At 38.1% G+C, this 13,203-nt stretch overlaps 1 protein-coding gene across 1 annotated transcript in view; it reads left to right on the top strand.

Annotated features, from left to right (window-relative positions):
- The first annotated feature begins 3,552 nt into the window (after positions 1–3,552).
- Positions 3,553–13,203, top strand: part of LOC102904644 (selection and upkeep of intraepithelial T-cells protein 1-like) — a 28,548-nt gene continuing 18,897 nt past the window's right edge. The window contains exons 1-2 of the mRNA XM_076564775.1: positions 3,553–3,905; positions 10,083–10,163. Of these exons, the coding sequence (XP_076420890.1) occupies positions 10,088–10,163 (76 nt within the window). The 5' untranslated portion in view covers positions 3,553–3,905; positions 10,083–10,087. The remainder of the gene's footprint in view (positions 3,906–10,082; positions 10,164–13,203) is intronic.

Below are 13,203 nucleotides of genomic sequence, written 5' to 3' on the forward strand. Positions count from 1 at the left end.
GCTCCCACAAGTGGCTTGTACATTTCTATCAGTGAAATGTCCCTCACCAAGAATCCCATCTTGGGAGATCACAAAGCCTGTGGACTTGCCCTGTAGTTCTAGGACCCTCGCTTCCTCTCTCAACCAGCTTTTCTGTTGTAACTGCTGCCTGTATTCTAGAACAACTGAGATTAACTGATTCCAATTATCTGGCATGATTCTATTTGTGGAAGACCACATATTTAACATCTGTTTTACATATGTTGAGTGTATATCATAGGTGGCCACCGAATCCTTAATGGTTTTTAAATCTCTCATAGGGATAGGTTGCAACATATATTCTACATATGGCTCAGGATTTCTATCATCTGCTGGACTCTCATGGATGATCACAAGATAAGCCATTATATGAGAGCCATCTGGAGATGTTATGACTTGTATGGCCTTGCCCTTCTGCCTATTAGGTCCCTTGTCATTTTTACTGAGAGTTTCTTCTAGGGCTTGCAGACAAGCACCTAGGGTCTGTTCCAGAGAATGAAACTTCTCTGTTGTAAGAGATTCCAGTGATTTCATGGAATCATACAATTTTTATGTTATTTTGAGACACATGATTCCATAGAACTTATTTTATCAGTGAATGATAATCTTTTTTTCTTATAAAGTATCTGAGTAGCAACAACTTCACCCTGGAGAACTATTGTTCTATCCATTAAGTATTCATATTTATTATCAAGAATATCAAATATGTTTGTACATTTATTATTAATGGACTGATGTTCTTGTGGTAAGTTAGCAGATTCCAAACTAAGGAGTCTGTTATGTAAGCCTTTATTACTACCTTGTAAATCTTGTAAATTCCAGAGAAAGAAACTTTATGTAAATCTTCATTGCTACCTTTTAAAGCCCGTATTACTCCCAATAATGACTCATCTTTGTTATTATTATTATTTTCAATGCTATATGAATTATTATGATAAATGCCAAAATGGTGCATACCAGGTATGCCCCAGGAAGGTCTTATGTTTCCTGTAAAATGTCATTCGTTATACAGGAAAAAAAGTTTTTAAATCCTTGTGAAGTAATATTTTCTGCCATGTTTTGAGAAATATGCAAAATTTGTAAAGAAAATTTTATTAATTTGTCTATTTATTAGTCAGTTTTAAGGTGTAAAATTGTTAAGTACTCTTACCTGGAATGAAATACTGGCTTACTTGTATTACCATCCTTGCAATGGTTTTTTTTTTGGGGTGTAGTAGCACTGTTCAGCCAGCAGGTGATGCCAGTGTAGCGCTAAAGCAGGTCTGGTGCAAGCTGACTGAGGTCCCTGAATGGCTCCTGTGAATTAAGCACTTACCCAGGCAACCCCTGAGCTGTAGGTAGTGTTGCTGGGACCACAACAGATTATATACAACAATGAGGCAATATACCAATGAGTTGGAAGTACTTACGTGCAGTCATGTGCCTGGCAGGAGCCACCTGTCTGGTTGGTGCTATAGGACTGGTGATGGCAGGCAGGGGTGCTGTGCCAGGACCAGACTTAGCCAGAGTGGTGGAAGCTGGTAAGTGGGTGAGAGGGCAGGCATGCTCCAAGGACAGAGAATGGCATCCCAGGGTGTTCTGAAGTTGGCAACTGCTACACTGAACAACTTTAAAAGTAAAGGAACTGTCTGCTGGTAATCTCTAAACAGGCAAACTGTGACCCGATCCTGTTGCTGAAAGCATGGAGCAAGAAAGGTATCTAGTGCTGCCTTGTGAGTCACCTAGCCAGAGAGTGATTGACTCACAATTTGTGACAGCTGCCTGGTCTAAAGGCACTAAGCTGTTATATGCAGCTGGTTACCTGAGCAGGGGTCAAGCCCTTCCTGGGGGGTTTGAGCTGCATGGGCTCTGCAGGGTAGATAAGCTCACAAGCAGCCACCTGCATGCATTAGGGTTTGTCATCAAGTTGCCCCAGTAGGGACACGAGGGGCTCAGATCCACATGGTTGGGACCGACTGGCTCTAGAGTGCTAATGTGCTTGACCTGCAGTGAGTACTCAAGACTCTGAGTCAACATGCTGCTATTGCCCCTCTGTGGGCAGAAGCTGAAAGAAGGGTGGGGTCATTTTGTCACATGGTCACCACTTATTATGATCAATCAACGTGCGTCTATTAAATGGGTAACAGAATTTATTAAGATATAAATTGAAGAAATACACTCACAATTACAGAACAGAATAGACAGCAGAAGTCATCCTCTGATCTGACCAGGAGTGAGTCCACCTTGCAGCCAGGAGCAGGGAGAAGGGGCATGTAACCCTTCTCCAACCCCTTATCAGAGGTAACTGCCTTCTTTGGGCCATATAGCCCAAAGTCATGGGTGGAGCAAATACTACTACAATATTCCAACTCAATGTTGCCTGAGACTCCACAGTAAAGAAGAATTGGACAGCTCAAACCTGCAGATTGATGGAGGATGCCAGAGGGAAAGATCATTTTCCCAGAAACAACTGAAAAGACTGTGGTAACTGACCTTCATCAGGATATATATGGGGGTGGATCAAACTTTGAGTTGCTCAGACCAAGGTATGATATGCCTAGACTGGATGCTTTTTATGGGCTTGTTTCAGTTGTCTCTGTAGATTTCCCCCTTTCCTCTCTTCTACTGGGCTCTTGGAGCTTGTCCTGGTGTTGGATTGTGGATCTATGCATCTGCTTCAACCAGTTACTGGATGAAGGCTCTATGATTACAGTTAGGATATTCACCAATCTGATTAGCAGGGTATGCCAGTTCAGGCACCCTGGTAATCAGATTGGTGAATTAGACCACTACTCTAATCTGGGGTCATCCTTGTGGATTCCTGGGAATTTCCCTAGTTCTAGGTTTCTCCCTTACCCCATAATGTCTCCCTCTATCAAGATATCTCTTTCGTTGCTTGCCCAATCTGTCCCTCTTCCAGCTTGATCATCCTGTTCCCTGTTCCCTCACGTCCTCATGCCTCATTCTCTCCCCTCTATATACTCCATGCCCAGTTTACTTATGGAGATTTCCTCTGTTTCCTCTTCCCAAGGTCATCTACATCCCTCTTATGGTCCTCCTTGTTTTCTAGCTTCTCTGGAGCTGTGGGTTGTAGTCTGATTATCCTTTGCTTTACATCTAGAATCCACTTATGATTGAGTACATATCATGTTTGTCTTTCTGAGTCTGGGTTACCTCACTCAGGATGATAGTTCCATTCATTTGCCTACAAGTTTTATGATGTAATTTTTTTTTACAGCTGAGTATTACTCCATTGTGTATATGTACTACATTTTCCTTCCTATCCTATCTTCCATTCAAGACACAGTGAAGTGGTCTATGTGAATTTTCCACTTAATATTTTCAAGATCATTTTGCTCACAGCCTAGAAATACTTGTATTTCTTTGCTTAACTGAGCTCATGGGTAATTTTGTTTCTAGACTCTTTGCAGCAATCATCAGCTCTCTGAAACCTCACTTGAATGTCTACTCTATCCAGGAGCATGTATTGGTCCCTTTCTAAGTACAGACACAGATTTTAAAATCAAATTATCACAGTTCTTGACTGCACTGCTAATTACATGACATGAGTCAGATTTTATTTTGTCTCTTCCCACAGCAAGAAAATTCATGTTAGTACTTGAGCAATATCACTGCCAGAACTGAGCTTTCATTTACATATTGAGGTCATCAGTCTACTGGAAATTTCCCTTTGAAAGTAATATAAATATCAGGGTCAGAGAATCATATATCGAAAGTGTGATGGCAAAGAAGAAGCTTTGGTAATTAGTTCTGGCTCCCATCTGCCTCTGGCACACACTGCTCTGGCTGCAGGACAATCATTGAAGCAGTGTCAGACATCCAGGTGATCCAACTGGGACCAGCTCTACAGGAACAAAAGGGAGCTGATCCAGGATCACCAGAGTAAAGTAAGTGAGAACATTTAGTAAAATCTGGGGACAGGCTCTCTTTCCATAAACAATATTTTATTCTATTCGTTCTCTCTCTGTGCTTCATAGGAGGCTCTCAGTCCCTAAATTTCCTGTCACTTGACCTACTTCTGAAGATTAGTGAGATCTAGGGAGTCAGAAGGATTGAGTAATAGTCACCCAGAGGGGAGAAACTTTTCTCGTTTCCTTTAAGTGACAGCGGAAACTCAGTCTTGAAACATCAACTCTCAACAAATAGTGGACTTACTCCCTGGAGTGTGATTTGATAAGGAATAAAGAAAGATATTGCTATTAACATTTTTTTCCCAGAATAGATCTCATTCCATAATATTCTTGTCAACAAGAATACTATTTGTGCATTATAGCCGCTTGCAAATAACAAAAAAAAATAGAAAATACCTTATAGTGAGGTATAATGATGACTTTAAAGAACTGGAAAGAAGACTTTAAGGACAATACAAAGAAATTACAGTGTTCAGGGAGATGCCATGTTAATAGCCCTGACATAATAGAACAGATGTATCCTACTATACAAAATGTACACTGCCTACATTTTGATGAAGCACTTTTAGCAAGTCCAAAACTTTTGAGATGAAATCATGAGATGCTTTCAGCTCAGCTATCTTCAAAACTCAAGAAGGATATTTTAAATATATATGGTTTTGCTTAAAACAAATACATAGAAGAAAGGGATGGATAGGCACTGTTCCCCTCAAATCAGGAAAATCAGTAGGATCTTATGGGATTAAAGATACACATTTTTTCTTTTATGCCTGATTCACTTTTTTGGTGAGGCAAATATTATTTATATTAACTTGTTTATTCCCTATTGACATATTAGCTTTCTGTCTGAATACTTAAAAAAATTCAAACTCCTTCCCTGTCATTGTGTACAGCCAGAGTCAGTCTATTTAGTAAACACCCTCCACCCACCACCCACCATACACACCTTAACTGGGCATGGAATACCCAAGTGTTTGCCAGATCAACACTGTCAACTGTGAGGATAATTGCCTGCAGTTATCATCAACAACCTCATGAGGTAGGTGTACACATAGGGCAAAGACTGTGTCAAGGTCTGAGACATTGATACAGATGTGTTGCTTTGGCAACCAGGGACTCATCTCTCCACTGAATAGTTTGAATAGAAGTAATTACATCTTTACATCTTTCCTACAAATTGCTACCTGATGGTTGTACTCTCATTTGGGGATGGGAAGCCAGAGCTCTGTCAATGTGAGATCTGGCAACTCCAATCCCACACATGAAGGCAGAGCTGATGTCCACAGCCCCTGTTTGTGATGCTCTAGCCATCAGCCCAGACTCCAAGGACTGTTTCTCATGCAGCAGCAGCAGCATACAAATGTGGGACATGTACAATTAGACACCAACCTAAGACCACACAGGTATAATCAGCTCATTTCTCATGATGCATCAAGTTTTGGAATGGCAGTTTGGACAACATGTTTAGGTTCTGGGACCTGCACTAGGGACATTAGCTGTATGATTGCCTCACAGATCTTGTATCTGGGATGCTCTCTCACATTTTGTTATAAGCAAGGGAAGCGGCAACATGGAAGTGCTGCATATGAACAAACCATAGAAGTACCAGTTGCATCTCCTAGAGAGCTGTGTGTGGTCCCTAAAATTTTCTTATTGTGGTAAGTGCTTTGTGGGTGCTGGACAATATCACCTCCTCAGGGTAGACTTGCTACTGAACCAGTGTAATCCAATCTAGGGAATTTTCTTCAGTGCTTGGCTGGGATATCTTTATGGATTATAAATATACAGTCACTGGTCCTGGGAACATATAGATTGCTTTGTATGAAATCATATACTGAAAATACTATGCTTTTTCATTTATAGTTAAATTTAATAAAATGTTTTGAATTTAGAGGGCTAGGAAAGCCATCTTTAAAAGAAAAGGAAAGAAAAACAAAATACCCAGAGTAACCTGCTTCCACACATTGGCACAGAACTACCTAAGGAGGAGTAGAGGCAAAGTATCTATCTATGGTCACCTGTCTACTCACCATAAACAAATGGAACATGACAACTGCAAAGGCAGAGGCCAGGGGTGTATGGTGGAAGAGGGGATGTGGCCACAGCTCCCTCATTCTGGGGTATTTGTCAAGTATGTTTATGTCTTACCCAACTGAGAGCTTACCTCACTGCCCCCTTGTAGTTCACCTTGTTTTTGAATACTTTATAGTGCAGTGGTGTCACCAATGAATTTGTGTCCTCATTTTACATCTCCTGACATTACTTCTTGTACTTTTATTGGTGAAAATGTAAAACTTGTAAGCATATTTGGCTTATTACAATAAACCTTTAGAACCACAGAAAATAATTTGGCCAGCCAAAGGTGCCCAGGTTGTGCATGCTGTCACAATTGCTGTGAGTCCATTTGCCATGCTATGTCTGTAAAACATTGATCCATAGTAGTTGTCTACTATTTTAAGCTCAAACCAAACAAAATCCAAGCATGGAATGGGGAGCTGGGCCTCAAGTCCCAATAGTATCTGAAAAGGCATTGGCAATTGATAGCAGCTGAGAAAGAGAAAGTTGGTTTTCTTTAAGGGTGTAGTCTCTGGGAAGTAAATTGTGGTACAATGGAAGGTACCACACTCAAGATTATATGGGCAGCTTAAACTGGACTGAATGGGTTAACGAGAGAGAGAGAGAGAGAGAGAGAGAGAGAGAGAGAGAGAGAGAGAGAGAGAGAGACATATAGAACACAAAGGTGGGTAGGGAAGGGGAATAGAACTTTTAAAAATTGAGGAATGGGTGAATACAATAAAATATATTGTATGATATCCTCAAAAATTAATAAAAATATTTTTAAAGCTTCCTTAATAAATTACATGTAAAATAAAATTTCCACCTATTATTTTAAATGTATTGTTCAGTAGCATTAAATATATTTATATTACTATACAACCATCATCATGGTCTATCTCTAGAATTTTGTATCTCTATAATTTGAAATTCTACCCCCATGAAAGCACTAGCTCATTACTGTTCAAATAGCTTTTTACAAATCAGCATAGAATGAAATGTGAATGGTCAAGATCTAAGTGAGAATGAAATTTGCAGGCTTCTTTAGCAATGTTATAAAGTACAGGTTTTTTTTTCTATAGGAATATCACTTTCATTCTAACTCTGCAAATATTTAAATATTTGGCTTTCACTCAGTTGTTTTTACAAAATAACTCAAAGAAGTGACTATGAATAAGGAAAGACATTATTCATCACAGTCAACTTTGGCTTTGGCCTAGTCCACAGCTCAGACTTGTCCATTGGGTGCTTGAAAGTTTGCCTTATCACCATGGCAGACCTCCAGTTCTATAGGAAGTCATAAGCCTGTGGTAGTTTTACTACATTTCTGGCCTGAAATTTAAACTGTTGCCTCTAGTATTACTTAAAATAACTGTGCCAAGATGTGGAAATAATGGGTATTTAAAAACAGCTTTTATAAAGTAGGCTAGTTACTGAACTTTAAATAGTGTATTATAGTACTTGCACATTTGGTGTTGACATGTGGATTCTTCTTTAAATATTTGTTTCATTTTTATTGTGTGTGCATTTTCTGCTCTTTTATATGGTTCATGAGTACAGATGTTTACAGAGGCTAGAAGAGAGCATCATATCCCTGAAGTTACAGGCAACAGTGAGCCACTTCAATTTTCCATTGACTAATGGTCAAGGTACAATTTTGGCCTTCAACCACTCTTTACAGGATGCAGTGACTCATCCATCTGACTAATGATCCACTGATGTGAAATATCCAAATGATTAGGGGAAGTCTTAGCTTCTAATAAATCAGATTCATAACTGGGTTTTTTTGTTGAGATCTTAGAACCCCCCAGTACCTGACATAAAAGGCAAAAAAATTGGTAATATCAGTTTTAAAGCCACTTAGTAAAATCAGAATCTTAAATACCTACCTTTTGGTTTGCAGTCCTGTGCATTTTACTACCAGAAAGTGGCATTATCAGCCCCAAATTCAAAGCATATCTCATGTCATAGCATTATTGTCATAAGTCAGCTGTACATTATAGGACAAGAGAATACAATAATTTTGAGTATGTTGGCAATTTACCTTTGTTGCAAAAAGGACCAGTTGGTCAGAAATAAATATGCATAAAATAATGTGGGGATGAAAAGACAATATATGTATCAATGCTTGTGAAGTACTGTAATTAGGGAAGCTAGATCCAATGTTAGAGTATCTACATGTTGTAGATAAGTTACCATTTCTTTTACTGGGGTTTTAAAATGGCAACAGAACATGGCAACATCATCTACATGGTACCAAATTTGAATGCATGAAACACAAAACTGTGAGGGGTCATGGAAGCTTGCATGAAAGTTCCTGAAACCCACTGAGTCCTTATGTGGCAGAGTTTGAAACCCTGGTGGGAAGTCCCAAGATAACATAGTATGAAACCATGAAGGAAAGCTTTAGTCTCAATGGAAACTTCAGGAAGTTGCAGATGCCAGGCCTAGGAGACTAGCCCTACTCTGTACCTACAGACAAAGAATATGTGTATTGTAGATAGCAGAGATGGAGGGGAAAGGTACCTTTGGAGCACAGATAATTACATCACGAGCTCCAGATTCCAGGCATGGAACTGCAGTGCTTGGTATTTGCTCTGGTGGCTTTTAGTCTTACTTTTAGTCTAATGTTTCTATCTCATTGCTCTTCACTTTTGGGACTGGAGTGTTTGCTCTGTGCCACTGAGAAATGAAAGTACATAGCTTGTGGTTGGGATTTACAGTGGCCCAGTTAAGAGATAACACCTTGGGTCTCAGAAAAGACTTTCAATTTTTGAAAAACAGTGAGATCCTGAGAGCCTGTGATGACTTCTACAGTTGGAATGAATGCGTCAGTTCATAGAGAAGACTACGAACTTATGAAGACAAGGGTGGAATGTTGTGGATTGAAACTAAAATATCCCTCTATTAATTATGCTCCTTACTGTTGCCACAAAATGCCAGATAAGAAAGCAACTTAAGAGAGGTTGGGTTTATTTCAGCTTAAAATTATGAGAATAAGCTCACCATGACAAGAAAATAATGTTGACAGAAACATGAGGCAACTAGCTGGTTACTATCCAGAAACAGAAATGAAGTACATTATTCAACTGACTTTCTCTTTTATATTTATTCCAGTACCTCACCCCATGGAATATTGTTGCATACAGGTAGACAAGGTCTTCCTACCACAAATAACCGGGCATAGAATCTCCCTCACATGTATGTATAGATCTGTCTCCTAGGTGATGCTATATCCAGTTGACCCGCAATATTGACAGTTACAGTCTCCATAGGCCCACATGTCTGAATACTTCATTCTCAGATGGTAGAGTTATTTTGGAAACTTGAGGTGGAATTTTGATAAGGTTGTCATCTGGGGACAGGCTTTTGGTTTGATAGCTTGTACTCCTTCTATCCTCTCTTTATTTCCCGATTTCAGACTTAATGTTGCTTTATACATTGGCCACCGTGTCTTTCCAAATATGATGTACTATTTCCCTTCTTAAACTGTAAGGCAAAACAAAATTCTCTTCCCTTATTGTGATTCTTTTCAGATATTTGTTAATGAGGAAAGTGACTAATACATCTATGATGGTTGGTACCAGATAACCATGAGGCTCCGTAGTTACAGGTGAATTGTCCCAATCATCAGGAAATCCATGCTAGTGATCTCATTCAGGGCTCTATCCTTTATGCCAAGTTGTCCTTACCGTACCTAGGACATTAACTATGAGGCTGCCCTTCACTGTTCTTAAATTAGACTAAGATTTAGCACAGCGGATATTTAAATTAAGTGTTTCCTCCAAGTCTGTATCACTTTCAATCAGACCCTGAACTCAAACCTTACCAATAGCTCCAATAATAATGAAGGATATTGGGAATTTCTTCAGAGTTGTAGGAGAGACAGCATAGCTCTCCAAAAGTCTTCTCAAATGCTTATTCCAAGTGTTAAGTTTCCCTGAGTGCTTATGTCCATTTTCTAGGTCTGTCAGAAATGGTGAAGAATGCCACAATTTTCCAAATATCTTATAGTGACCAATCTATTTACTCTTCTCTTCTGTGTCTGTATCCCACTACTATTTTCACTCTTTGTAACCGGCCTCCTTCTTTTTATAGGTGCAATGGGATCTACAGGATTATGTTTCTACGGACACTGTGTTGTCATGTTCCTTCTTCAGATGATCACACCAAGCTCAGGTATAAATGTGTCACTCACTCTTATAGCTTTAGCAATATCAAGTGTGCCAGGAATAATAAGGATCAATAACATGGACAAGATTTTAATACCATTATTCCTAAGGTTCTAGGTAACTGTATTAGTTACTTATTCCTGCTATAAAATACCACTACCAAGGCAACCTAAAAGGGAAACCTTTTAATTGGGCTGAGGGTTTCAGAGGGTTAGAGTCCATGATGGTGGAACAAAGACCTGATGGCTGTAACAACTGAGAATTCACATCTTTTAAGCATAGGGCACACTGGGACTCAAAGCAGCCTCCAGTAACATACTTCCTCCAGCAGGGCCACACCTGCTAATTCTTCCTACACAGTTCCACCAACTGTGGACCAAGTATTCAAGCATATGAATCTGTGGGGCTATTTTCATTCAGATACAGTAACCATAGGTTTAGGAATGAACCATTCTCAACCACCAGATCTTCTTAGATTTGTATCAGGTTTTTGGGAGAAAATACAAGTGAAGAACATTAAATACTTACTCCTCAGAATCCAATATTCATATTAAGCCAACATCTCTTACATACTACTTTTATACTGAGGAAATGGTTCAGGTTGTAGGTTTAATGGGAATCTCTGGGAGTTATAAATACAATAAGATAAGAATAGTTGAAGCCTTAATCTATAGTATACAATTGAATTTGTAATGGGATTTGTGCAGTCAATATATAGATTCTCTTTGGAGGCACATGAAAGAAAAGTATGAGACAAGAATGGCACAGAAAGTTCTATTACAAGCTACATGTTCAGTGGTAAGGTTAATTTTGAATCATATTTAATTGGGCCTCACATTTGGCTAGGTTGCCACAAGTGTGTTTTCACAGTCTTAAGCATAACTGTGAATATAGCTATAAACATATTTCTGTAAGTAGAGCTGCTGGCACATGTTCATATTTTACTATTTTATTATGGTATTGGAAATATTACTCTATATTTTTGCCATTTCATATCCTTACTGATGGTAAGTATGAGCTTGTCAGATAGGTCTTACAACTGTCAGTGTTATTTTTCCACATCTTCATTTAAGAAATTAGAGTCTCTGTAATTACACTTTCCTTTTGAATTAATCAATAATGCAACCACATTTCAAAAACTGCATTTTTTTCTGAAGAACATTTATGTCCTATTTCCTTTGCATTTCTAATCTTCTCTTCCTTGCTTTTTAACAACTTTTAAAAATCAATTTTTCTCTGTTGTATTTTTAGCCAAGTATTTCTGTTTTAGTAAAATTCAAAATAATTGCTAAATATATTTGGGATGTATAGAATATTTTGCTTTGACTTTTTATTATTTTGTTGATGACAAAGTTTCCCTAAAGTCTCTATCATGTTTTATTTCTCCTTTTTAACATTTAATTTTAAAATTTTATTGAAAATATTTCATACAGTATGTTTTGATCATATTCTTTCTTCTCCCCAATTCCCATTAGTTCTTCCCCACCTCCCTACCCACCAAACTTCATGTTCACTCTGTCTTTCTCATTATCTCTCTTTTTTACCCCACCATCAAAGAAGTTTTATAACATTCCATTGATGCTAAAGTTTCTGAATGAAAAACTAATGTTATGAATATCTAATTACTTAAAATATATCCTTGCCAACGATGCATGTCTTTAGTCCCAGCACCAAGAAGGCAGAGGCAGGAAGATTTCTGTGTGTTCGAGGTCAGCCTGGTCTAAAAAGCAAGTTCCAGAATAACTAGGGCTACACAGAGAAACTGTGTCTCAAAAACATAAACAAACAAACAAATAAACATTATCCTATGGAAGCAGATTTTTAAGTTTTTAATTAAAATATAATTCCATCATTTACCTCTCTTCTCCCTTCAACCCCTTCCATGTCTCCCTCCCTCATTCTTTGTCAAATTCTTGGTCTCTTTTCTTTAATATTGTTTCACACACACACACACACACACACGAATGAATATACAAATACTACCTATTAGTTCATTTAGTGTTGATCATATGTATATACTTTTAGAGTTAGCTACTTGGTATTGGATTACCAAAAAGGAGGGTCATCTCTGGGGAAGACTAGTTTTTTCTCTCTTGGTAGTCATTAATTGCCCATAGCTCTTCATCTAGGGATGGAAACCTGTGAGATTTCCCCTATTTACACTGGCATGTCAACTGGTGTAGTCATTGTTCAAGTCTTGTTTAAATAGTTATGTTGTTGAGATTTTGTGGGTATAATTTTCTTTTCATATCTATTAGATACAACCTCACAGCAGATTTACTTCTCCTTTGATTCTTACAATCTTTCTTTCCCTTTAAACAGATGTCCTCTGAGTCTGATTTGTATGAGTTGTGTTATACATATGTCTGGGTGCCCCATAGTCAGTTGTTCTCTGCATTTTGATCAGCCGTGGCTTTCTGTAATGGTCTCTGTCTTCTGCAAAAAGAATTTTCATTGATGAGGGCTGAGGGCTACATTTATCTCTGGATTTAAGCAAAAGTGTTTAAAGTGCAGTTAGAAATTATACTGGATTAGGAAAATAGCAGTAGTAATAAATAGCTTCTGTACACCCGAGGAAACAATCAAGTGAGTGAAAAGGAAGCCCATGGAGTAGTAGAGAATTTCAGCCAACTATACATCTGTCAGGGGATTATTTACAAATATACAAATTACTCAGAAAACAGAGTCAAGAAAAGCAACCAAATTAAAAATGATCTGAACAGAGAATTCTCAAATGAAGAAATAAAAATGGCTAAGAAATATCTCAAAATATCTAATGAGATGATCATGTGGGTTTTTTGCTTTCAGTTTGTTTATATGGTGGATTACTTTGACAGATTTTCATATGTTGGACCATCACTGCTTCTCTAGGATGAAACCTACTTGATTGTCTTGGATATTCTTTATAATGTGTTTTTTAATTCAGTTTGCAAGTATTTTATCGAGTATTTTTGTATTAATATTCATTAAGGAGATTGGTCTGTAATTCTCTTTCTTTTTGTTGTGTCTTCATGTGGTATGGGTATAAGACTTACTGTTACAGCATC

This window comes from Peromyscus maniculatus, chromosome 2, assembly GCF_049852395.1.
Source record: "Peromyscus maniculatus bairdii isolate BWxNUB_F1_BW_parent chromosome 2, HU_Pman_BW_mat_3.1, whole genome shotgun sequence".
Classification (NCBI taxonomy): domain Eukaryota; kingdom Metazoa; phylum Chordata; class Mammalia; order Rodentia; family Cricetidae; genus Peromyscus; species Peromyscus maniculatus.